This window comes from Cervus elaphus, chromosome 17 (genome assembly GCF_910594005.1).
Source record: "Cervus elaphus chromosome 17, mCerEla1.1, whole genome shotgun sequence".
NCBI classification, from domain to species: domain Eukaryota; kingdom Metazoa; phylum Chordata; class Mammalia; order Artiodactyla; family Cervidae; genus Cervus; species Cervus elaphus.
In genome coordinates, this window is record NC_057831.1 from 27,032,680 (window position 1) to 27,060,622 (window position 27,943).

A 27,943-nucleotide genomic window follows, 5' to 3' on the forward strand; every position below is an offset into this window, starting at 1 on the left:
TCATGTTGCTATTATTGGGAGGTCAAGGCATATATCCCTCATAGCTTAAGATGAAATCTGAGATTCCTGAAAGGTGCCCTTATCAGTGAACAAACTGATTAAGTCCTAAAATGAAATCTGTGAGGATTTTAATTTCTCTGTAATTTCTATTTCTTGCATAAAATAATATCACATTGAAAACTGTTCTAAGACATTTTTGGTTCTGATTTTGGTAATTTCTTCGTTATTTACTTTTTGTAAATAATTTTGTAAGGAATTATGTTTTCTTAAAAAAAAAAAAAACCACTATAGTATTGTAGGAAAGATTAAATCATCGAGGCACGAAGTATACAAAGTGTAAGTTCTCTGTTTTTCTCTGATTCCTTCTTCCCCATTTTGTTTTGCTCCACTCCCCAAAATAGTAAAAATTTGGTTTGTGTTTTTCCAAAACCTTTCAATGTACATATATATACTTTTTTTTAATACAGATTGCCATACTATTGAGGTTTTTGTTTGTACATGTAAATTTTAAGTCTTTATTTCAATCGACAGCCTTGTTAGTATTAAATGAATATATAGTCGTGTATTTTATCAGGCTTACATTAATGAGTATGCAGATTTTTTAAATTTACGTATACATCCTTATATTTTTTTACACTTGTGTGAATATAGTGGTATATCTATATGGTAAAATTTCAGAGTTCTTAGGTTTAAGACTGCCCATTATCTACCTTTGTAGACACTGCCAAATTATCCTCGTTTATCTGCTTAGAATTACTGATTTCTGCATCCTTGCCAACTGGTACTGTCAATCTGTTAAATTTAATTGCCTGTCAGATTGGTTCTAGTCTGATTTGCGAAAACAATGTCTTATTGTTTTAAATGTGCATTTCTTCTATTGAAGTTTCAAAACAGTTTTGTTCAAGACAATTGCTTATTTGTGTTTTTACCTGTGAGAAGTCTGTTCAGTTCTTATTGTCTGTTATTTTCTTTTGGATTATCTTTTCAAGTTTATTTCCAAGCATTGTACTTTAGGGATGCTAACCCATCCAAGGGGGGGATTAGATTGAAAGTACACTTCCAAATCATTTGTCTTTTAACATTGTCTAAAGAGTTATGTTATTTTAAAGGTTTTTTATTTTCATATAATCAAATACCAACTTTCCTCCATGGTTTCTGGGTTTCATGTCAGTCTTAAGAGAATTTTACCCACACAGTTATCCTATTTTTTTTTTTTTTAGCCCACACAATTAACCGATTTAATAGCAGCCTAGAAGTCTTCTTGCATGTATTTATTATGTTTATTATATTTTTGAAGTTATTTATTGTAATTATTTAAATATTACTTCTTTGGGCTCATGACCCCTTTACATTCTTAAAAATTATTGAGGATTCCACAGTGTTTTACAGGTTATGTAGATTTTCATCTATTTTCATTTGCTATATTAGAAAATAAAATAATTCTCAAAAATGTAAAACTACATATGTACTTAACTCATTGAATGTTAATGTAAATGATTTTTATGGAAAAAATTTATTCAAAATAAAACATACATAGTGAGAAGAACAGCATTTTTGTAAATATTTTAAGTGCCTGACTTAATAGAAATCAGCTAGGTTTTCATAGCTGGTTCTGCATTTTCAGTCTTTGGAGATATGTTGTTTCAGAGGAAGTATAAGGATAAAATATGACCTCAAATATACATGGTTGGAAAAGGAGAAATTTTAATGGCCTTTTATAATTAGGAATATCTCCTTCCTTTGATACTAGGTTTCTTGCAGGCTAGTTGCAATGTAGAATCTGAAACCACATCCAAGAACTTTTTTCTACTCTGTTACTTTAAAATCCATTGATCTGTCTTGCATTTGGAATATATCCTTCTCCACTCATGCATACTACTGGTCATTTAGAAAAAATACTGGTTCAGTGAGTTTGTAGATCTAAATATTGGCATTTTTCATTATATGATATCAAAACAATAACATCATCATTACTAAATGCCTCAGAAATGTCCCCAAGTTTTGTTAAATTGTCATGCTCAGTGGCACCTGCAGGCTTTCCAAAATTCTGATTTTTCTCCTGAAAGCTCAAATTTTAGCAACATGCTCACTGTTCATTTTTCAAGAAGTAACCATGCTTGATCAGCCTATTCTTCCAGTAAAAGTGGTGTTCTTTGAAAAAGCAACTAGTTCTCCTCACAGTTCAATTGCCTAAGCATTGTATTTGGTGTGCAGAAGTATTTTTGTGCAGAAAACAACATGTACACAAATTGAAATTTAATAAAACAAGTATTTTATTACTGTTTCGTCAGTGGCATTCTTAACTGAAACTGACAGTTATTCCTCTGAGAGTTGATGATAATACAGGAACAGTGACAAACGGTAGACATGGGTGCCACTGTATGATTCTTGTTCGGCACATCACCGCTAGGTTTACTGTTGTTTTTGCATCACCAGTGAAAATGTCAACACAGTGAAAAATAAAATATCTTAGGATTTTTGTGAAATGGTTTTTACGCATCAGTGCTCCTGAAAGGGTCTTAAGATGCCTAAGGGGTCTTGTAAACCACATTCTGAGAATTGTTAATAGGCACTTAAGATGTTTCCAGTTTTCCAAATTTAAGAACCTTATTGTACAAATATTTTTGCTTAGTCATCCAGTCATTTACTTAGAATAAACCTTTAATGGCTGAATGCAATTTTTTTTTTAAAGATGGAATGGAATTTTTTTATTTTCAGTTGAGGTGTAACAATTTCAAATGTACAACACAGTGATTCAGTATTTGTATATATTATGGAATGATCATAATCAACATCTATCACAATACATATTTATAATTTCTTATAATGAGAACTTGTAAGATTTAGTCTCTTCACAACTTTCAAATTTGCAGTGCAGTATTATGAACTATATTTACTATGTTGTACGTTGCATCCCCATGACTTACTTATTTTATAACTGGAAGTTTGTACCACTTGATCCCCTTCATGCATTTCCCCACCCCTTTTCCTCTGGGAACCACCAGTCTGTTCTCTATATCAGTGAGCTTGGGGTGGGTTTTTCTCCTTTTTTAAAGTTTTTTTTAGATTCCACGTATAAGCAAAATCATATAGTATTTGTTTTTCCTGTCTAGTGTGTGATTTATTTAGCTTGTTAGAAAGTTCTGTGGTCCATCCATGTTGGAACTAGCAAATTTTTCTTTTCTTTTATGAGTGAATAATCCATTGAATAGACACATTCATACATACATACATATTTTCTTTTTTCACCCCCTGATGAACATTTAAGTTGCTTCTGTATCTTAACCTCTTGTAAAGCTACACTAATCATGGGGATTCATATATCTTTTTCAAGTTAGTATTTTCATTTTCTTCAGATAATACCCAGAAGTGGAATTGCTGGATCAAATGGTAGTTCTGTTTTTAATTTTCTCAGGAAAGACTAAATTAGTTTTAGACATCCAGGGTACAGTACTTGATACTGTGTGTTTAGTAGTTTTTCTGCCTTTGCTTTTTCAAAATATTTTTTTCCTTGATCAGGGGTTGGCAAATACACATTACCAAGTAGGTGTTGAAATGCATCTCATTTTTATGTCTGAGATTATTAAGCATTAATCATAAAGTTATAAAATATATGTCCACTTGGAAAACTGTCTTCAGACAACATTTTTATTAATAAGTGAAACTCACTGCTGCTTTGAACATGGATGTAAAACTTTTGTTGACACTGACTTTCTGTTTCTAGATGGGCACTCTGGTTTTTTAAAAATGATAAAAGCAAAACTTGGCAAGCAAACCTTCGATTGATCTCTAAGTTTGATACTGTTGAAGACTTTTGGGCGTAAGTAACCATTTTAGGATGTTTGTTGTATTGTGTACTTTTTTATTTTAAGTTGTATTCACAAAAAGAAGGGTAAGGTGAAGAGTTAATATTTACTTTTTTGCTTGTCCATCTTCTCACAACTGTTAGAATTGGTGATTATTTCTTACCAGTTTTAGAAAGCTTCCATCTTGTCATCATTTAGCTCTGCCTCTTCTCTATTTCTTGTCCTAAGATATCATTCATTGAGAATCCTTTATTGTCACTGGAACTTCTGACAACTTTTAGGACCTTGTCCCCTTTCTTGGTTACCTAGGCAAATTTGCTCTATTTTTAGGTATTCCAGAGCTTTCTTAGGAAAAGAATGCTTTTCTTAGCATTTCTACAGATCCTCTTTAGCATAAACTGTGGATTTCCTGTGATAAAGATTCTGAGATTTCAAAGGCTGAACTGCTCATAAATCAGGGTTTATCAAAGAATGACAGTATCTGTGATGATAGATAATTTTATTATACTTTGTGGTCAACTTAAGAATACTTCAAATATTTTTGAGATTTTGTTTCAGATTTAGCAATATAATTTAATTTAGAGCTATAAAGTTCTTTGCAGGAAGTTTTGGAATATTGATTCTTTAAAAACAGTTTATTTAGTATGTCTTATTTGCTTGAAAAATATATAGGGAGAAACTGTTGGAGAACATGAAAGATACAGCTTATTAAAAACATGTTTAAGAGCTGTAAATTATCTAGCAGTTATCTAAGTATTCTAATTTGTTCAGTTGGTATATTTTGGATCGTATCAATGATGTGATTCCTATGTTTTAATGTTAATGCTTGGGTGTATCACACAGATAGATTGTGGTTAGAAAATTATAAATTAATAGAATATGATTAAAAATTTTATACATATGATGTATACTTCAGCATATTAGGCATTTAGTATGCATTTGAATCACTGAAAACAAACAAAGCATAGAATAATTAAAGAAACTATGTTGGGATCACTTTTTAATTGAACTTACGGGCTTTTTTTAAAAAAGTTTTTAATTTAGTGAAAACATTTTTTTAAAAATGAACTTCATTTGAAACTCCTAGTAATTCATAGGTCTAGTTAAATTATGGTTCTGTTTTGCCGTTCATCAAAACATTGAGTGTTTTTCTTCTTTAGTTGTTTGTTTTTCTTCTCTAATTGTATTTTTTCAAGAGTTTTCTGAAACATAATAGTCTCCAGTACCCTGTGGAGGAGGGAGAGCAGAGTCCTGAGCTGTTCTCCCACTGAATAAGATTTGCATTTATCTGAGTTTGTTTGGCTGTCACCAGTTTTACATAATGATATCCCTAAATGGCCTCTAATTAGAACATGACACCACAGTTTTTAGGCATGTTGTAAGCAATATTATTGCTTAGTGGATTTTTATGCCATAAATTGAGAGATAAATCCTTAAGCTTTCTATCTTTGTCACTTCTTAGTTTCTCACTTTTGGTGGGCAAATTTAATGAAATAGCCTTTGAGGTTGGTTTTTTTTTAATCTAGTCTTGTCTGTAGCATTAGGATTCTATTTAAGTGTGCCATTACAGATTCTAATTGTAAACTTAGTAAGAGACCTTAGAGCATGATTAAGGAGAAAGAAGACAGCCGAAAGAAGCATTGGTCTTTTCTACTTTGAATGCCATTGAAGAATGTCCCTTCCACACTAGCCATTAATTGTGAAGAAATGGTGGTTCTAATTCTGTAGGTACTGTTGGTATCCATGTCTCTTTTCTTGCCTAGTGGAATCTTGTCAGTGATAATCTAGTTTGGAAAGAGTTAACTATTAGAATAACCCAGCAAGCTGTATGCTGTCTTAATGCTCTCTCATTCAAACTGGATTTGTTGTTAAACTGTGCAATGTCATCCAAAGAATCCTTGACTCTTTCTTAAAACTCTGCTTGAAGTACAGACTGGGTTAAAATAGCAGTAAGAAAATCTTACTAAGGAAAATAATACCATCTGTGTGGTATTATTGCTAGTCATATAAGATCATCACTTCTGTATAAAATACTGGAGACAGGCAAAGCATTCTTACTCTGTTGCCAGTTTTATAACAATTTTGCTATGGTAGACTTCAAGAGATCAAATGATCCAATCTAGCATTCTACCTTCAGGCTAGTGGAATACCTAATTCATCCCAAATGTTTAATCTGTTACATTGCTAGTTTAGAAATACACATTCTGTGGTTCCAGCCTATATTTAAGGAATTAAAATTGTAAGAAGTAGGATGTGGAACTGTTCTGTCGTTAAAAGCTCCCCCAAAGATTATTATGCTTGCTGACTTAAACTAGTAACGGTGTGTGGTGTTTGGGGACCACTGATCTTTTCCACTCTTGCGTACTTTCACAGATAATAATAATGTTGACTTAGTTTTGTCATGCAATCCTGATGATCAGGGAGTTTTATCTTACTTTCTGTAGATTTCTCTTTGTGTGTTTAAAACTGCCTGTTAGCCTCTTGGATTCTTTCATTTACTTAAAGCCATCTTGTACCTCTCTTCTCAATTTCTTGTAATAATGTGTATATATTAAGTTAACTAATACATCAGAATTGTCAGGATAAAATCACTGAAGATATTTTCTAAAAATCATCAGATTGATTCTTAAAGCTGACTGTCATTAAGATCTGTTTGGTCTGTTTCAGAAATTGACTCCTTAGGGGGAAGAAAGTAAAAGAGTTTTTATCTTGTTTATTTTTATCATATTCTCTGAATGTACATACAAACACCTAAACTCTGCACTACATTTTCTATGTTTATAATTGTTCTTTTCTTTTACCTAGTCTTTACAACCATATCCAGTTGTCTAGTAATTTAATGCCTGGCTGTGACTACTCACTTTTTAAGGTATGCTTAATTGGTGACTTCATATATTTATTATAAGACTAGACCATTCAGGTATTCATTAAAATCTTACTGTGAACTTAGAAATAGTTAATGTTGCGATGCTTGGAGAATAATTGTATTAGCTTTACCATATTTTAGCATAAGTATATTTTGGCTTCTTTTAGTATAAATAATTGAAATTAAGTGAGAGTTTGGCTGTATGGGCACATACTGTGATTGATTTTGAGGAGAGCTTTGATTATCCAGTCCTATTTCTTCTTTATATACTTGAGTAGATTGAAGTGCAGAGTTTGTCAGGAGTATGTGCGTCCTCGAGATACTTTTATGAGTTTTGTCAGCTATTAGTGGGTGGGACAGTCATTAGCTCTCTGAAGTGGTGTAACTTTTGTATGTATTTTTTAGATACAGAAATGTGTATAGCTTCTCAAAGGTGTATGTTACTCAGAATGTTTTAGAATCTCCAAATTAAGTCAAACCCAATATTTGATAGCTAGTAAGTGCCCTAATCAGGGCTCTGTTCTTGCAATTCCATGTTTTTGCAATCCCATGCCTCTAGCTTTAAGTTTTGTGTGCTTTTCCCACTACCTCAATAACAGTTTTATGAGTATAAAGTAAACAACATGGTTGTTGCTTACTGTTTTTAGTATTATCTGAAGTTAAACTAACAATATTGTCTCATATTGTTGTATCTCTAACCTTGCAGGATGGTATTGAGCCTATGTGGGAAGATGAGAAAAACAAACGAGGAGGACGATGGCTAATTACACTGAACAAACAGCAGAGACGAAGTGACCTCGATCGTTTTTGGCTAGAGACAGTAAGGTTTTAAAATTATAAAGCTGTTTCACAGTACTAAAACTGTGTTGCTAGTTATTCAGTTGCTAAGTTGTTTCTGATTCTGTGACCCATTGAACTGCAGCACTCCAGGCTTCCCTGTCCTTCACTATCTCCCATAGTTTGTTCAAACTCGTGTCCATTGAGTCAGTGACACCATACAGCCATTTCATCCTCTGTTGCCCTCTTCTCCTCTTGCCCTTAATTTTTCCCATCATTAGGGTCTTCTCTAATGAGTCAGCTTTTTGCATCATGTATCCAAAGTATTGGAGCTTCAGCAGCAGTCCTTTCAGTGAATATTCAGGGTTGATTTACTTTCAGATTGATTGGTGTGATCTCCTTGCTGTCCACGGGATTCTCAAGCATCTTCTACAGCACCACAAGAGTCTTCTCCAGCACCACAGTTGGAAAGCATCAATTCTTCGGTGCTCAGCCTTCTTTATAGTCCACCTCTCACATCCATACATGACTACTGGAAAAACTATAGCTTTGACTAGACGGACCTTTGTCAGCAAAGTGATGTCTCTGCTTTTTAATATGCTGTCTAGGTTTGTCATAGCTGTTCTTGCAAGGAGCAAGTGTCTTAATTCCGTGGCTGCAGTCACTGTCCACAGTGATTATGGAGCCCTAAAAAATGAAGACTGACTCTTGTTTCCTACATCTTCCACCTCTGTTTGCCATGAAGTGATACAACCAGATGCCATTATCTTCATTTTTTTAATGTTGAGCTTTAAGCCAGCTTTTTCACTCTGCTCTTTCACCTTCATCAAGAGGCTCTTCTTCACTTTCTGCCATTAAAGTGGTAGAAAACTTTGTTGCTTTTTACGTTGGTTACTCAAAGAGAAGATAAGGATGCCACTCTAGAAATCTAGATCAGCACTTAATTTTGTTCTATCATGTGAATGAATCTTATATATATTTACATACTAGTACAGTAAAATGCCCTGCCACATATTACAAATCCAGAAAGTGATTGGCAATTGACTGACTTTCCACAATAAGGTCATCCTAGTTATTTCACTAAGTTCAAAATTATGGTAACTTTCACATTTTGTATGATACAAGTTTTTACAGTCCTTAGAGTATTGCTTTGGGTACTCAACTTTTTAGATCTGTGAAGGAAATAGTGAAATTGTAGCTTGGTATCATTCAGCTTATATGTTGTGATGTAATTTGGAACTTTTGGCTTCATACAACATTTATTAAATTGAGATAATAGACATTTTCTCTAGTGAAAGGTTTTAAACCCCAGGCTTTTAAGGTCAGGGATTATACTTTTTTTTGTATCCTGAACACTGGTCTGGTCTGTAGTTAGTGTTTTAAGCATGCCACATGGCATGCATCATCTTAGTTCCCTGACTGTGGATTGAACCCAAGCCCCCTACCATGGAAGCATGGAGTCTTAACCACTGGATCACCAGGGAAGTTCGTGGTTAGCACTTACTAAATTGAGCAATAATAAATATTTCAGTAAATGGCTTTTATTGAGGAAAAACTTAGTTTTCTTTTGGGAGAGATTATCAGTAAATACCATTTTAGAACTCTTTATTAAGTCATTTCAGTTTTGCAAGATGACAAAAGTTGTGGAGACAGATGGTGGTACAGTGTGAATATAAATATACTTAATATCACTAAACCATTCACTTAAAAATGGTTAAAATGGTAAATTTTATGTTACGCATTTGCCATATTTTTTTTTTATTAGGGAAAGTTCATGAAAAGCAACAGAAACAAGAGGCATTTCATCCATGAGCAACTTTTCATTTATTCCATTAAAACTTGTTTGTTGGCAAGTATAAGCAGCAGCAGAGCAAATGAATATTAATAAAATAATTCACTTTTTATGTGCCCTGACATCAGTTGCCCAGTTTACTGAAAAAGTTAACAAAACTGTTAATGGTTTTGGTATTAAAGCATCAAATTAAAAAGCCAGGACAAAAAACTATATATATAAACTTTCTTAGCTTTGTATATAAATATATGAGACATTTTGCAACTTAAGAAGCTGTTTATAATCTGTTGAATGTAATTTGAAATTGAGTTTTTTCTTTTAAGCTGCTGTGCCTTATTGGAGAATCTTTTGATGACTACAGTGATGATGTATGTGGAGCTGTTGTTAACGTTAGAGCTAAAGGTGATAAAATAGCAATATGGACTACTGAATGTGAAAACAGAGAAGCTGTTACACATATAGGGTAAGTTTTGCTGTTTGTGTACTTTTAAAATAGATAACTAAAAGCAGAACTACTTTTAAAAAAATACGTTTATGTAGATCATTATTTTTCTTGTTTTCATGAACACATTTATAACCTTGAACTGCTGTATTGGTGTTCTGTGTCTGGTTCATCCTTCTTCATTTCTGTAAAATTTCTTTTTCCTCTCAATGGAGTATAGAATCACTGGAACACTATTTTAGCATGTCACATTTTATTTATCAAATGAGAATGTGTCTTTTCTTTAATGTACTTTAAAAACCGCAGTGCTAATGTATAATACTCAATACATTGGTGAATATTGGCAAATGGTATATGTGTATTTTGCCACATATGTGTACACTTAAATGAAATTTCCATTGAGATATAAGTGACAGTAGCTTGGTTTTGTCCATGCTTAAAGCCCACATGTATATATTTTAAAACTTTTTTGGCAAATACTACCATTTGCAAAAATTGCCTGTCATTTTTCTCCCCCTCAAATGTCAGTCAATGTTAATTTTTACTAAATTTAAATTAGTAAAACTGAACTTTAAATTTTATATTGAAATTAAGTACAGGTCATAGGTCTCAGTATGTTTGATTTGCCCCTTTGTATGTTGATTTTTCCAACAATATGAATTCTATGAACATAATTCCTTTCTGGCAAGTATAATTAAAAGGTGTGGGGATTTTCTAGGCTTCATTTTCCAGAGGGTTTCTGTAAGAGAAAATTGATAATTGATTGTCGTCATATTCCTGATCTTTTTGTCAGCGTTGAATCTTACTGATTGTGGGGATCTCATATTTCTTTGAAAGTGCATTAAAGAAATTAGATATGAATTTCTTTCCTCGGGAAGATTTTTAATTGTGTCAGTGTTAACAAGTTTTGAAATCTTTATTTAAACATTTGACTTCAGTTTTTCAAGGAAGGATATTTTTCCACCCTTTTAAGTTGCATGGCTCAGTACTCTTGCTTTCTGGCATTTTTAGTAATTAAGTATAATTGAAGGTACATTGTATCCTAATGTCAACCTGATACTAGTTGTAATTTTAGGTATCATAAAATTATTTTCAAATACCTTATTCTAGGGAAGGTACCGAAATCTTCTGGAGGGTAGAGTATGAATAAATTTTCCTAGTATACTGGAGGATTCAGCTCCATGAAAAAATACATATCTTTATTTTTGTTTCATTTGGTGCTTATTTTTAAATTTTGCTCTTCTTAGATACCAGGTTTCTAGCCTGACCTGTGACGTTCTCAGATCTGTGTCCAGTTTTACCTTGTCAGCCTTACCTGTCATATTTACTTTTCTTGCGAGCTATAGCCAGTGAGCTTTATTTTTATTTTTCAACCTTCAGATGTGCTTCATTCTCGTAGCATTATACCTTTGACCTCATAAATTTAAAAGGAGAGATTTCTTTGTTTTCCAGGAGATTAGATCATTCTTATTAATGATATTGCAGCCCCTGTACTTACCTTCTTTGATACTCATATTTGTCCTTAAAATAGAATCACATATGATTTGAAAATATTACAAATTGCCTTTGAAGTATTTAATTTTTGAGTGTGCTTTCTTGTCAGTAATAGATAAGGTAAATGTAATTGTAGTAACATAAAATATTTACTAAAGTTTATATGTAAAATATAATTGAAGCATTTTAGATCAAAAAATTAAAATAGGTGCATATAATTGATTTTACACAAATTAATTTTGCATGTGATGCAGCTCCACCATATGTATTTGTGATTATTTGTAAATAATCAAATACTCTAAACTATAAATACCATGACCCCAGGGACTGTCACTGCTTTGCTTATTATTAATTTATTGATAATTACCATAGTACCTGGTACATAGTAGATTCTCAAATATTGGTTAAGTGATTAACCAAGATTGTAGTGAAAAGGAAGAGTATGTTTTGCTAAAAGGAAAATGTGCAGTTTCTTATTTCACTCTCTAGTTTTTTGGTTTTTTTTTTTTAATAAAGAATAGTAATGCTGGATCTGGGGTGTATGTTTGAATAAAAATTAATGGCTACTTTTCTTTTTCTTCCTCTAGGAGGGTATACAAGGAAAGGTTAGGACTTCCTCCAAAGATAGTGATTGGTTATCAGTCCCATGCAGACACAGCTACTAAGAGCGGCTCCACCACTAAAAATAGGTTTGTTGTTTAAGAAGACACCTTCTGAGTATTCTCATAGGAGACTGCGTCAAGCAATCGAGATTTGGGAGCTGAACCAAAGCCTCTTCAAAAGCAGAGTGGACTGCATTTAAATTTGATTTCCATCTAAATGTTGCTAAGATATAAGAGAAGTCTCATTCGCCTTTGTCTTGTACTTCTGTGTTCATATTTTCTTTTTTTTTTTGGCTAGAGTGTCCATTATCCCAATCAAAGAATTACAATACACATCATCCCCAGAATCCATAAATGTGTTCCTGGCCCACTCTGTAATAGCTTAATAGAAATAACCATCACAAACACATTTGACCCATCTACAATATTAAAAAAAAAAAAGAACTTGCATTTCTGTACCTTACAAGAGAATGACTTTGTTTACGTTCCATTGTATGCAGGGGCATATTTTGCTGGTTTGAAAGAGTGTGATGCACACAGTTTCCTGGCAATTTCCTTTGTTTCTTTTTACGGCACTGTCTGTGCTGTACTCTTGCTGATGGCTGCTAGATTTTAATTTATTTGTTTCCCTACTTGATAACATTAGTGATTCTGATTTCAGTTTTCATTTGTTTTGCTTTAGTTTTTCTTTCTCATGTAACATTGGTGAAGGATCCAGGAATATGACACAAAGGTGGAATAAACATTAATTTTGTGCATTCTTTGGTAATTTTTTTTTTGTAATTTAAAACTACAACGCTTTGCTACAAATTTATGCATTTCATTCAAATCAGTGATCTATGTGTGATTTCCTAAACTTAATTGTGGATTATAAAAAAAATGTAACATCATAATTACATTCCTAATTAGAATTAGTATGTCTGTTTTTGTATCTTTATGCTGTATTTTAACACTTTGTATTACTTAGGTTATTTTGCTTTGGTTACAAAATTGGCTCAAGTAGAAAAGCGGTCCCATTCATATTAAGACAGTGTACAAAACTGTAAATAAAATGTGTACAGTGAATTGTCTTTTAGACAACTAGAATTGTCCTTTTATTTCTCCATCTCTGTAGAAGGAATTTGTATTTCTTATTGCAAGGCAGTCTCTATTGTGTCTTCTCTTGTAGTGTCTTCCACATGAACAGCATAAGTTTGGAGCATTAGTTTGGTTATTTTGTTTAATTTTTAATAAATTGAATAGGTAGCATCATATATATGAAATTAAATTGATGTGGCTTTTTTTTTTTTTTAAATAAGGCGCAGTCCTTTAGTCTTAGGTAAATAATGTACTCTTAATATGTTAAAACTCATGAAAATTGCGACCTTGATGCATCACCATTTGATTGGTAGGGATAGTAGTTATAAAACTTGGTTGTTAAATTGAGATGTTCTTCTTTAAATGTCAAAATAATAGCATAAGGAAAGACTTGTAGGTGATGGGGCTGTATGCATTAAGAATTTTGTTAGTGTTGCTGTCTAAATAGAATTGGAATAAACAGGTTATGAAGACTCATATTTTTAATGATAACTGGTGTATGGCTTTATGTAAAATTGAAAACTTGATCTACTCTTTAAGTGAATTTGAAAACAGGTTATCTGTAATGCATAATTGTATATTTCAGATTTGATAAAATGAAATATAACTATTGTAGACGGAAGAGTGAGCTGGAACTGTAGGTAGAACAACCATTAGTTGAGAGGAAATTTTGTCTCTAGATGGTGATTATGAATTAATCATTTAAAACTGGTAAGTGACAAAAATCCTATGTAAAATAAACGTGAAATTAATAGTACTGAGAATTTGAAACCGTTTAAAGGGTACCACAAGCTACCATCTGAGTACTCAATACCACAAACACCACTTGTTCAGTATTCTATAAATACTGTGTCTTTTATATTTATAATCTCAAATATGTACCTAATAATATCTTGTTTAAATCTGGGTGATTGGTTAAGGTGATTTATTGTCTTTTGGTATATGTAGTTGTGAGCACTTCAAGAGCTTGCTTAAAAGTAACAGTGGTAATGTTAGTATGTTGGCAGTGGGTGGCATTGGAGGAATGTATCAGAAATCAGTGCTTTATTAATTCTAGGATGCAGTCCTTTTTAAGAGGTATCAGCCTTTGAGAGTAGAGAAGAGATAATGCATTAAATGTTCACAGTTCTAAATTGTTAAGAATCCTAATTTATGGCATTTTATTATCCTCATTATCAGCTGAGAATCACAGTTGGTTTTAAGTCTTTTTTTCCAGTAAGGGTGGAATGATTCTGAGTGTCTTTTGGCAAATATCACTTAAATATCAGAATAACTTGCAAAGTTTATAACTATTAGCATCTTTTCTAAATATAAGATTAGATTGTGCATGATTTTCTAATTTACTTTTTCCTTTTTGTTCAACAGGATATTATAGCTTAAATATATTTTCATAATAGATTATTAAAACAATCTTTAATGGATAATTAGTATTTCATCATAAGGATATGCCATATTTCATTTAACCAATTTAATTGTTAAAATTCTAGTTCTTCAGAAGGATTTGAGTTATACTATGAAAGAATCAAAAAGTTAAAATCCTTATTTCGTACTTACTATGTGCCAGGCAGTGTTCTAAGCACTTCATATGCACTTTAAAACCTGCACAATAATCCTTTGATGTAGGTGCTCTTACCCCCTTTTTACAGATGAAGAAACAGAAACAGTGAGGATTTAAGTCACATAGTATGGATTTGAGTCCTGGAAATTTTGTTCCAGAAATTCTGTAAAGCACATGATACGGTCTCAGAGGTATGGAGCCTACCTCATGGGCTACAGTAAATTGTACCAGATTGTAGTCAGTTTATATAGGTCAGAACATTTTAAATTTTACTTCCTTTGTAATGAAACGTGTAAGAGATGGGGAGTCTCCTGAGGGTACTCTGTTCACACTCAGCTAATCATTTGGCTTTTTTTCCTGAGAACATGGAGACAAAGGTACAGGAGTTTAGAGGTACATAGATCAAGTGAACATTTTCATATCCGGTTTTAAGTATCTATGTCCTGTTATCCTCTAAGATAAATGGCAAAATAAAGCAAAGTTTTCGAGTTGAGATTCTTAAATGCTGAAGTTTGCATTCAAAAGGATAATTTTAATTTACTAAGGCAGTGTGATAATGTGATGTTTTACATTTTAAAATTAAAACAAGTTAATGACAAGTCTCTGTGCTACTTTTTATCTAATTGTTGGATTGGATTGTCTTCATTTACTGAGTCGAAGGAAAAAAGAACTGAATTTTCTCATTCAAGAGTTAGACCCAGATAAATGCAAGGTTTCAGATCAAATTGACCCTAGGTAGTGCTAGCAGGTGTTTCTCTAGACCAGTATAGAAATTGTGTATCTAGAAACTTCTACAGAAATCAGATATTGCTGTGACATTGTGTGTGTGGAAGTTGCTTCAGTTGTATCTGACTGTAGCCTACCCGGCTCCTCTGTCCATGGAATTCTCCAAGCAAGAATACTGGAAGTGGGTTGCTATGCCCTCCTCCAGGGTCTTCTGACCCATGGATCACACCCATGTGTCTCATGTCTCCTGCATTGGCAAGTGGGTTCTTTACCTCTTGCACCACTTGGGAAGAAGTATGTGATATATATATATTTACATTTGTGACAGGAGTGTGCATTTTGGGGTTTAAACCTGCTCCTTTATCACATACAGTTGGAGAGACACCCCTCTTAGGTTGTCGTCTTCAGTAGCCCGGATCAGCTCATTTGCCCATCAGTTGCTGAAAACAACCAGCTCATTATCTCTACTTCTCAACTCACAACTAATGGACTTAGTGTGGAAGTTTCAGCCTCAGTCTGTAGCATCTTGCAATAACACTTTTTTATATCTTGCTTACTGTGAATTTTGAAGTAGACATGAGGTAGTTACCCTAACACCTTGGATGGTTTCATGTTTTAATATTCTTGTGATTACTTATTTTACTGCCAGAAGCAAAAAAATGAAACTGGGTGTGAGGTCAGATGTGCTATACCTTTCCCAATTCACAGGAACCAGATTCCATGTTTTAATCTTGCCCCCTTTTCTTTTACTTCTGAGCTTGTAAATTCTTGATAGTTTTGCACAGAAGTTATATCCCTACTTTTTCTCCAAAAAACGCATTTTGAGTACCTCAGTTTATTGTGCTGTAGATGGCTGGGTGTACAGAAGAAAACAAAATAGACTGGTCTGTGCTCTAAACTTTTAAAAGCAGGTATCCAAAATAATTCTATCTTTCCACAGTTTCTGCAGATAGCTTGTATTATTGTAATAGAGTTTCTGTTACTAGGGATTAGTAGTCTATAGGTAAATATAAAACACCCTTTCAGCACTAACTTACAGTGAGTCTAAATGGGTCACACTAGATAGGAGGACTCGACCAAACCCCCATGTGTAAATTACAGCTTTTGTAAGACTTAACTTCTACTTTACATTGTTGAAATCTGTATGACTCTCCAAGTAGTTTTGTGGGTGTGGCTCTTTTTCAGCTATGAGATTGTGCTTTTAAAAAGTTTCCTTGTTTTAGCATACTTTTGAATTTGTTGAAGCATTTTAAATGTGATTGTGTCTGCTTTGATGTGGTTTTGTAGATGGCAGTTCTCCGTTTAGTCACCTGTTTTTTTTTCAGTGTTTGACCAGACATAACATACCTGTTTTGACTACAGAAGGTAGAAGGTGACAATTTCCTACCTCCTTCAATCCTACTTTTCTTTTTCAAGGTACCACTCCAGTTTCTTATATACGTCTAAGAATTTTCTGTGCATACACCAGCTACATGTGACTTTTTTCTTTGGACCCAAATCATTCAGCATTGCTTTTTCATTTAATAATCTTGAAAAGTTGAGTTTTATGTCATAACACATAAAACTTTCATATTCTAGTGATCCATTAGATGAATGTATGCCTTATTGAAGGACTGGCTTCCTTCCTTGCTTGCTTGTAATTTTTGCCTTTACGGTTTCCCAGTGTAAGTTGTAGTCTTATCTGTGTGTAGTGTAATTTTTTTTGATATGTGCAAAACAGTTTCCATTTTTTTTGTTGTTTAGTTGCTAAGTCGTGTCCAACTCTTTGCAAGTCCGTCGACTGAAGCCAGCCAGGCTCATCTGTCTGCGGGATTTCCCAGGCAAGAATACTGGAGTGGGTTGCCATTTTCTACTCCAGAGGATCTTCTGAAACCAGGGATCAACCCTGTGTCTCCTCCTGGCCAGGTAGATTCTCTACCACTGAGCAACTTGGGAATCCCTTTTCTTTAGCACTAAATGGCCCTTAGTCTCTCTCTATGCATTCCAAACCCAGACTGTTCTCATGTGCATTAAAGGGTCATCTCCAGTGTTGTGGTTGTGTTCTACAGGATGCTGTTTAGCAAGTTTTTCAGTTTTGGTCTTCATGATATTTTTATGATCAATATTGTTTTATTTTCTTCTAATGAGCCAATATTGGTTTAACATACAAGTAAAATAGTTCTCTGGATTGAACTTTTTCCAAAGGATAAGCATAAAGTTGTTAATTTTGTTTTAAGCCTGTAAACATTTAAAAAGCTTGAATCAGCACTGATAACAGGACCTAGTTTTGTTTTCAAGCCTCAGACTGAATTTAACTTTGCGATTTTCTTTAACTGAGGACATTTCCCAGATTCATCTTTATATTGTCATAAAAAGTTTCTTTTGGCAGTTGTTTTGATTTTAAGGATGTTTGTTTTTCATAAGTTCCCATTTCACACAATTTTTCTCCTTTGAGAAAATCATTATTTACCTTCTCTTAATGTTTTTTTCAAGTGTTGCTATTTTATAAGAATTCTGATTTAAATGTTCATATCTCCCATCTTCACTATTCTTAGGTTATCCATACTGTCACTTTGTGACAGTGGCTTCCAAATCTCTGTCCTTAACCACAGCCTTCCTCTTGTCTTTCAGATCCATGTGTCTCCATGCCTACTGAACCTCTTTTCAGGACAGTAAACTACACCTCATAGGTCATATTTGGCATGCATTCTGTTTTGTAATTACTGTTTTATTAAAGTTTTATTAAAACATGGACTTGCCCATTTGTTCACATGTCTTTTTTTTCCCTTTGGTGTGTGTTCTATAATGACAGAGTTAACTAGTGACTAAGACAGGCCTGCAAAGTGTCGGATACTTACTACTCTTAGGACCTTTGTAGAAGTTTGCTGATCCTTGCTCTAAATGTTTTGTGGTGACTGTCAGTAAATCTAAATGTCTTAACCCTGTTTTCATTTCCTTTTCACTTCCAGCAGGCTCCTAACCCCATTCCCACCTGATGACTTTGTCATTAATCCAGTCAGCAAAGTGTGATTTGCCTCGATATTTACTTTTTTCCTCTCCTTGTCCTTGAGTCCACTGCAGTTTCTCTTGATTGTCCATGGTATTGTCTGGGTTCTTAGCTTAAAGACATGCCACTGAGCCCTGTTTTACTTTTTCCATGTCCTCAAATGCTCATTGTTTATCTGTATGTTAAGATTTCTTTTACTTTCTGAAAAGCAGCCAAGGTAACCAGAGGTCTGTAACTGGGAAACACTGGAGCTTATATACTTATTCTCAGAATGATAATTGGGTTTTTAACTATAAAAGTGATTGCACAGTAGTTTCTAAATCATTTAGCAAAGCTTCTACTCTATTAGGACTGTCTTAATAATACATTTTTTTGTATTACCTAAAGCAGCATGTGGTATGCCTCTTTGTTTGTTGCTTTATTATAGGAAGTGAAAAAATGAAGATAGAATGTGAGAAAAGATTAAGCCAGAAGTGAGGTTAGCATGCAAAATGTATTCCATAAAGCCCATTCTAATAACCAAATAAAATGGAGAAGCAAGTCCTTCAACGATGCTCATGTCGTGCTTGAGCAATTGCCTTTTGTGAGACACAATTTTTGTGGTAAGTATCCAGCTGACTAGATAGTCAAATAAAGACAGGATTCAGTAGATGCTCCGCAGTAAAGGTGAAGGCTACGTGGCAACCTGCCCTGGAAAAGCACACACATGCTTTGGTGTGCTATAGCCTCGGTTCACATTCTAGTTCTGCAGTCTATTCGATGTACCAACCTAGTCAAGTTAGTTGAGATTTCTAAGCCAGTTTTTGTCATCTCTGAAACGAGGAGTGATACCTGTATCAGAGGGCAGTCGTGAGACAAGGTTGGTTGTGTATAGTTCAGTGCTTGGTGCAGAGCAAATCTTTAATGAATTTTAGCTTTCTGTAGGTCTTCCTTAAAAAAAACTCCTGTCGTGTGCATCATGCAGTGACTGACACTATATAGTAATTCTAGCTTTTATGGGATTGTTTTTTAATAGCCAGTGTAGGCTGGTAAAATGATGCAAATTATTATTTGCATAAATGCAAATTGCCTAAATATGCAATTTCATTCCATAAATGAAGTTGGGTGTGGGGCTTGACCACATTTTGAGATCCAAGTTTATAATCCAGCCCATTGTATATAGTTTCAGGGTGTGATGTAGTGGTTCTTACAGTTTTGGGTGGAACAAAATTATGTGTTAACCCCTCAGGGTGGCTATATGTATGTATCAAATTGTACTATTTAGAATTTCTATTGTTCTGAAGCCACTATATGGTTTCCTTGGGCTGAATGTCCTTGTATTCTCATATCAAGGACTCCTGAACTAGGAATGGTAAGGGCTGCATAATTTTTTAAACCAGTTATATATTGCATACTCATTATCCTCAAATGAAATTCATAGGTAATATAACTTGCTTACCACTTATTTAAGAAAAAAATTCCCTGTCTAGAATAATAGAGCTAACAGTAAAATAAGGGGAAATTAGAGGGAAGTTTTTAGGAAAATTATTTTAGCTCAAATGTGATTATTTAAGGAAAGTAATCTGATATTTGAACACTTACCTAGTATCAGTGTGAACAACTCTAAATGCAAGTTAGCGAATTACTCTGAAATGGTAAAAATGCTTAGTTAAGTTCTAGACAAAAGTATACCTTTTTTCATCTTATACAAAATATTCTGGAAAATTCAGTATATTAAAATTGTACAGAGATTATTTGGTGTTACATGTTAGATAATACAGTTAGATTCAAATTTCAGTATTAGAAGTAGATTTTAAAACTTTTCACATGAATGGCTGGCCGGGTGTTTGAACGTCATTTGGGATACCAGCTCTTGGGTGTGTACATCTGTGTATTGCTCATCCCTAATAATTCCAGATGTAACCTCACCTATAATTGTTACAGTCCAAGTGTCCCATAAATTTCTACTGGTTATGGTAGTCAGTGCTACTGTGTCCCTTGAGAAACAATCCTTTTCAAATTTCATTGTGCACATGAATCAAATGGTCAGTCTGAAAGATTACTCCTGGAATCAGGCCTTAATTCTACATTTCTAAGAAACTCCTAAGTGGATCTTGTGATGATTAATGTGACCCAGGGACCATACTGTATGACATAATCTGAATCTACAATGTTCAAAACAGTAGCTCAGATATTGGGCATTCTGTCATTGCTATAAGTTTCAAATAGCAGTGAGTTTTACTAGTACTGAAGAACTAAAGTGTTGCACTTAATATATTGTCAGCTAATTTGAAAAACTCAGCAGTGTGGCCACAGGACTGGAAAAGGTCAATTTCCATTCCAGCCCCAAAGAAGGGCAATGCCAAAGAATGTCCAAATTACCGTACAGTTGTGCTCATTTCACATGATAGTAAGGTTATGCTCAATATCCTTCAAGTTAGGCTTCAATAGTAACACGAACCGAGACCTTCCAGATACCCAAGTTGAGTTTAGAAAAGAGAGGAACCAGAGATCAAATTCCTAACCTTCATTGAATCATAGAGAAAGCAAGGGAATTCCAGAAAACATCTACTACTGCTTCATAGACTATGCTAAAGTCTGTGTGCATCACAACAAACTGGAAAATTGTATACCAGACTGCCTTACCTGTCTCCTAAGAAACCTGTGTGTGGTTCAAGAAGCAACTGTTAGAATTGGGCATGGAACTACTGACAGGTTCAAAATTGGGGAAGGAGTATAACAAGACTGAATACTGTCACCCTGCTTGTTTAATACACATGCAGAGTATGTTGTTCGAAATGCCAGGCTAAATGAATCACAAACAGGAATAAAGATAGCCTGGAGAAATAGCAACAGCCTCAGATAATGCAGATGGTACCACTCTGATGACTGCAAAGAGGAGCTAAAAAGTCTCTTGATGAGGATGAAAGAAGGAAAGCTGCTTACAGTAGCCTACAATAACACATTTTATGTTGTGGCTTTGTTTATATATGTATATACCAAAAGTTTCATTCAGCTGTATTCTACCATAGGGAATGAAGGTATCTTGAGATTTTTCTATAGTCTATTTTAAAATTTTGGTCTCAGTCCTTTTCAGATATTCACAACCTGCAGCTTGAAAAAATACCATGAAAAGTATCTCTAGTATTATGAACCTATTAAATTTATAAAGCAGTTTATATCAGTTGGCATTTTAAAAAAAGTCTCTAAATCCTCCATTGATGGTTTACACTTGGTTAATTTAATTTTTAATTAGAGTCTTAAGTACAAAATGCATTCCTAGATAGCCGAATGAGTTATCTTGCCACTTGGCATGGTTAACTCTTAATCAGTTAAATAGTTTAGTCATTCTCCAAAGTAATAATGCTGTTTTTGTGCTGATAGGTACTCTCTGGAATGTAGGTTTTCTTCAGGGTACATGGTGAGACAATAATTACATTACATTGTAAGACAGCTATTTAAGATCACATGGTTCATGACTGCTAAGCCAATCATTTGCAACAACACAGATACTTAATTTGTATAGCCAAAGAGCCTGTATTATTCTTACCCAAGTGTGGTATCAGCTTCTTAAGTTAAAAGTTAGAAGGTGGGGGGGAATATGTACATTAGTTTATCATACTGTAATTCTAATCTATTAAAGGTATTTCTTACTACTCAGTGTCCCACAAGTATGAAAGTGCAGATTCAGTATTTAGTTGTTAAACAAATATTCATGGAACACCTATTATGTGCCAGCCATTGCTGTTGAATAGACGTGAGAACAAACTAGACATGATTCCACCCTAATGATCATAATCCCTGAGTTTATATAATGTAAATGTGTGAAAGTACACTTACTAAATGGTTGCTATGTGCCAGACTAGTTCATACTAATAAAACAGAACAAAAATCTCTTCCCGTAATTATGCCTTTGCTCTAATAGATTTGTAGATATGTTCATTTTCTACATGTCTTTTTAACGGTTTTTGCTTTGTACAGTTCAATGTTACTTGATGCTTAAAGATGACAGTTTTCATTGTGCTTTATCGTACAGGGAAATGGCTAATTTTCCATTGCAGTAGACACCACTGACGTTACCTGCCCAGAACCTTTTGCTTCTAGGAACTGTTGCTTCTCTCGACTCCCTGAGGTCCACTTGGCTTTAGGTCTGACTCTTAAATGAATCAGTTTCATTTCAGACCAATAAAAGTTATCTATGTATGAACTACAGATAAGCATTTTAAAACTTTTAATTTTGACATAATTTCAAAGTTATAGAAAATTGGTAAGAATAATATAAAGAATTTCCATATACCCTTCACCCAGATTCATCAGATGTTAACATTTTACCCATTTTATCTTATTTTGATTTTTTTGCCATGCCATGGTGCATGTGGGATCTTAGTTCCCCAATCAGGGATGGAACCTGTACCCCGTGCAGTGGAAGCACAGAGTCACTGCTAGGGAATTCCTGTCACTTAGTTAAAATATGTTTCTAAACCATTTGAGAATAAGCTGATGTCCCCCTCTGTCCTAAACACATCATTGTGTTTTCTAAAGTTTGGGGGGTATATTTTCTAAAAACAACATTTTCTTACATAACCATAATACAATGATCAAATCAGGAAATAAAGAGTTATTACAGTAATTAAGTTTTATTCAAATTTTACCATCATTATTATACTGGACAGTTTCCTAGATAGCAAATGAAAGCCTCCATTTATACCTTGCATTCAGCTCTCATATTCCTTTAGTCTGTTATTTGAAACAAGTCCTCACTCCTCTATGTTTAAGGAGATAACATTTTTGAAAAGTATGTGCCAGTATCTTGTAGAATATCTCTATCTGGGTTTGAATGTTTGCTCATGATTAGAATCAGGCTGTGAACTTAGGGCAATTATAGAATAAATACGTTTCTCAGGGCATCTTAACCAGGGAGCACATGACCTCAGTTTGTTCGATTACTGGTGGTGGTAACTTTGATTGCTTGATTAAGGTGATGTCTGTGGGTATCTCCATTATAAACTTGTGATTTTTCCTTTGTAGTAGTTAAATCTCTTGTAGCAGAACTTCCTGTTTCTCCATAAATTATATCCTCAAAGTTTTGATGCCCATTGATGGTCTCACTTTCAGTTATGATTGGCAAGTGGTGATTTTTCTACTTCCGTCATCTCTGTATTCATTAGTTGGCTTCTTACTGTAAGAGCTTTATATAGTGCAGATTCAAGATTTTTTGTTACAGCCAAAAAATAAAAATCAAAATTCCCCCCCAATATTTGATTGCTACTTCTTTTTTCAGAGTTTATTTTAAACTATTTTCTTTGCTTTTGTCTTAATAAAATGTATATTTTATTTTTGCTTCTTGCAGTGGATATTTTAAGTTTTCAAAGCATTCTTGTGTTCTTTATAAATATTAACTTTTCCATGACGTAATATTTTTAGCCCTTATTTAAAATAATGCTTAAAGTTTTACAATTTTCAGTCTTTTTAAGAGGCTAGTTAGATTTTTATTACTTTTTTACACTGCATTTTCTCAATGAGTAATAATTTTAATAATTTATACTGTTATATAATCACATTTACAATATTTAATGTTTATCTCTGACCCTGAAGTCATCACTTTTAAAAGCAGTGAAATCAGCTTTATTCTTTTTATCTGACTATAAGTATTTGCTTATTAAAGATTCAAACAATTTAAACAATTTATATGAGAACTACTGTTAATGTTTTGATGGTCAAATTTTCATGTATTCATACTCATAAACACAGAGCTAGTTAAGATACAGGGCTATAATTGATTCAAATATTTTGCTAAAAGTAATACTAACTATAGAGGTTTATTAATTAAATATAATACGAAGGCTAGAGGTTGGTGGTTACAGGATTTACAGCAGTTTACCAAAGTCAAGACTTTGTACTGACTTTTGATTTTCTTGGCTTTCCCTTCATAGTCACAAGATGGCTCTCACAGCTCCAGCCATAACTTCCTCAGATAGCCATGTTCAACAGCACAAAATAAGCTGCTTCTCCTCATATCTTTTCAAGGAGAAAAAAAAATCTTTCCTAGGAGACCCTAGCAGATTTTTACTTTACATTGATCAGAGTACATGGCCATGCCTCACCCTCAAGAGAGGCTGGGAAAAAGTGCTTCTGGCATTTTCTGCTTCTATATTGAGAGGTTGAAAGATAGCAAGAAAGAATGAAAGGGAAGGGCTGTTGGATGGACAGCCAACAGTATCTGTCATATTTGTAACTTTATAAGGTGGCCGTGTCTTGTGTTTGTTTTGGTGTGGACATTTTCCTTACCAAACTCAAACCCCACATAACCATTATTTAAAATCTATTACTTCAGCCTTCATCATGCTTATTTATGCACACATAGAGAGAGGAGGTTTTGTTGGTTTGTAAAATAAGCTCACATTGTACACATTTATCTGAATATTGCTTTTCTTGATTACTATTTAATACAAATAAATAGTATTTACTATTTATATCTGTATTAACCTGTAGTAATATATATATTACTATCTATGCCTATCAGATACAGATCTAATTTCAGCTATTTTAAAGCTTACATGATCTCTGCTGTCTATGTACCATGTTTTATCCAACCATATCCTTATTGGTGAACATTTTTTTCTTATTTCCAGTTTTTCTCCTCTACAAATAGTATCATTACACACATCCTTCTTACGTATATGTCCTTATATTTTGAAACTTTAGATTATGTGGATGCTGACCCATTAAAAGTTAAAGGAGATATTGTCATACATGTGCATAATTTTATATAAATTTTAAAATGTGTAAACCCACATGTCCTTCTTTAGAAGAGTTCCATTTTCTTAGCACCTTTACTCGTAGTTGTTTGCTCATTGTATTGTTTGTTCATTCCACCAACAAGTATTTCTGCCATGTGTCTGGCATTATTCTAGACACTAGATTAAAAAAAAGTTTCAGCTTTCCTGGAGTCTAGAGTCTACTGAGAAAGACAAGCAATAAGCAATTACATTACAACGACTAATACAATTCTATAAATATTGCACAAATGCAGTAAGACAATCAGTTACACTAGGTAACTGATAAATGTAAGGAAGAATGAGTAAGATAAGCAGAGGAAGCTTTGTGGGAGGAGGATTCTGTATTAAGTGATAAGGGCACATTTCTGAGCAGTTGACTTTGGAGCAAAGACCTGATGTAAGTGAAGGAGAAAGCCACCATAATATCTAAGGATGGAGTATTTAGGCAGAAGGATCGATGTTTTTTACATTTAAAGATGCATTTGAAGCTGGACAGTGGCTGAACGATAAAGAAAGCAAAGAAGAGAGGTCAGAAGGGGCAGTCTAGACTAAGTTAGGCCTGGTCAGTCATAGGGGCTTCTTTGATAGCTCAGTGGTACATAATCCGCCTGCTGGAGGAAATGGCAACCCACTCCAATATTCTTGCCTGGAAATTTTCATGGACAGAGGAGCCTGGCAAATTACAGGCCCATAGAATCGCAAAGAGTCGAACACAACTGAACATGAGCCAGTCAGCCATAGTAAGACCTTTCGTAAGGTGTTAACTGAGGCTCATAATTCTTGACGGTTTGATAGATGTAATACATCATTGTTTTATTTCTCTGTATATTAGTGTTTTGAAAAATTTTCTTAAGTGTCTTTGGATTGACTTGTCTGCCTATTAACATTTACTCTTCTGCATATTTATATTCATAGTCCACTTTCCTGTCAAGTTGCTTTTTACTGTTGTTTTCTATGAAATTACTTACTTGTTTTGCATCATAAATACTTTTATAAGTACTATATTTTCTCATCCAAAAACTGAACTTTTTTTAAGACACAACTATTTGTGTTATTGGAGCTTACAGATTTATGATCATTGTACTAGTTGCTTTTTATATAATGTGTCTTTTTATTTTGTTTACGGCTTAAAATTTTTTTTTAATTTATTTTTAAATTTTTTGGCCACATCTTGCAGCATGCAGGATCTTAGTTCCCCGACCAAGGATTGAATCTGTGCCCACTTCAGTGGAAGCACAGAGTCTTAACCACTGGACCACCAGGCAAGTCCCTTCTTAGAACTTTTAATATTATATTGTACATTGACTGATGTGAGTAGAGAGAAAAGGTTTCACCACTTACTAGCTTGTGACTTTGGACAAACCTCTCTGCTTTCTTTCCTCATCTATAAAATAAGGATTATAATAGCATCTACCTCATGGAATTGTTATAAGCATTGAAAGAATTAATACTTTTAAAGTGTGTAGAACAATGTCTGGCACACTATGTATTATACAAGTGTCTGTCATCCTTCATTTGTTTAGTGAAAAGAAAAAAAAATCCCAGATAGGGAAACATTCAGAAATTCTACCAGCCATCTACACCATCTTAGCAAAATACTCAAGAAAAGACTAAAATTTAACTAAGAAAGAAGCTAAACTAATTTTATTTTGTATTGTTAAAAAAGGAAAATGTAACACTGATCTTTTTCAAGGGGTGGGATGGGAAGATGATTCTTTTTCTCTCTCGCAGTCTTTTTTCCTTTTATCCTTGAAGCTTGTATGATTTTATTGAAATAATTGAGTTTTATGAAGCTAATTTAGGTGTGTGGGTTTTCTCAAACAGCCTTAACTGGGGCTCCTAACCCCTTTAATCTACAAGTTTACATTTTATTTTACTATCTTTTTTGGGTTTTTTTGGATTTACGTTATGGCTTGTGGGATCTTAGATCCCTACAAGGGACTGAACCTGGGCCCTTGGCAGTGAGAGTGTGGAGCCCTAACCACTGAACTGCCAAGGAATTCCCCATGACTTGGTTAGTTACTGCCTTTCCTTCATCTATATTTCCTTACTTTCTCCTGGTACTCCATGATTTTTTATGAGAGATGCCTTTGGATCTGTCCAGCACAGTTGTCATCGCCTCTGGAGTCCCATTTTTTGCATGCTTGCTAATGTTTTGAGCTAGGCCTCTGACCTGACCTTTAATTAATTGAGGTCTAAGCAGTGACCTTTCTCTAATTAAAAAATTTTTTTAATTTAAGTCCATGGTTTGTGATTTGTAATCAGATTTTCTTAAGCACTTTCGTTTTGTATGCTTCAGGTCACTGCTTTGCCCTCCAGTAGCTCTGTCCTTCCTCACGGTGGCTGCCTAATTAGGGGCCTCGTTAGTTCCCTTTCGCATGTAGGCTTCCACCCTTGCTCAGCGTTCAAGTCCTGCTGCTGGTGTACCTGCAACTCTATTAGTTCTGAAAGGCACTGGGTTTTCTGTCTTGCACTCTGCTGGCACTCAAGCCAGAAGTTTGCTTATCCCCTACTCAGAACTCTCTGCTCGCCTGAATCCCCAGATTCTGGGGGCAGGAGGGATTCAGTCAGTGAGTCATTTCTCCGTTTATCCCTAAGAGCCAAACATGTGAAAGGACTGAGACCTAGTATGATCACATGATCGTGTATCAGTGACTTTTCAGTCCTTACTCCAAGGCTCTTGCTCTTTCTACAAGACTCCCAGGTTTTGTCAGGCCTGAAAGGGAGGGTAAGTCTTCAGAAGAGATCTAAGGAAATTTGAGATCTAACTTATGCACACAACCTGCCCACTTGGGAGAAGTAGTTGGTATTTGGGCTGCAGTTCAAAGAGCTGAGCAATAGGAAGTACATTAACACTGCCATCTTCCCAGAAATTTCCCAATCTTGAGCTCTTAATTTTGGGTCACTTGTTAGACATCTCTTTATGTACCTTTTCGAAGAAGGATTCATGATATATTTTCTCAGTCTTTACATATCTGAAATGATCTTTTGGTTTCTTTTTACATGTTAAAGGAAACTTGAATAGACATAAATGGCTAATGATTCTAGAATTGCAGTTT

The 27,943-nt window shown here is 34.1% G+C and overlaps 1 protein-coding gene and 1 long non-coding RNA gene across 5 annotated transcripts in view; both read left to right on the top strand.

Annotated features, from left to right (window-relative positions):
• Nucleotides 1–13,046, top strand: part of EIF4E (eukaryotic translation initiation factor 4E) — an 83,250-nt gene extending 70,204 nt beyond the window's left edge. For all 4 annotated transcript variants that reach the window (XM_043871358.1, XM_043871360.1, XM_043871359.1 and 1 more), the window contains 5 exons: nt 3,725–3,820; nt 6,612–6,675; nt 7,379–7,492; nt 9,565–9,704; nt 11,765–13,046. In XM_043871358.1, coding sequence (XP_043727293.1) covers nt 3,725–3,820; nt 6,612–6,675; nt 7,379–7,492; nt 9,565–9,704; nt 11,765–11,879 — 529 coding nt within the window. In that variant the 3' untranslated portion in view covers nt 11,880–13,046. The remainder of the gene's footprint in view (nt 1–3,724; nt 3,821–6,611; nt 6,676–7,378; nt 7,493–9,564; nt 9,705–11,764) is intronic.
• A 3,950-nt stretch (nt 13,047–16,996) lies between these two features.
• On the top strand, nt 16,997–17,878 carry LOC122673512. The gene is made up of 2 exons (XR_006334702.1): nt 16,997–17,045; nt 17,751–17,878. It is a non-coding gene; the product is annotated as an uncharacterized LOC122673512 (long non-coding RNA).
• Nucleotides 17,879–27,943: the final 10,065 nt, after the last annotated feature.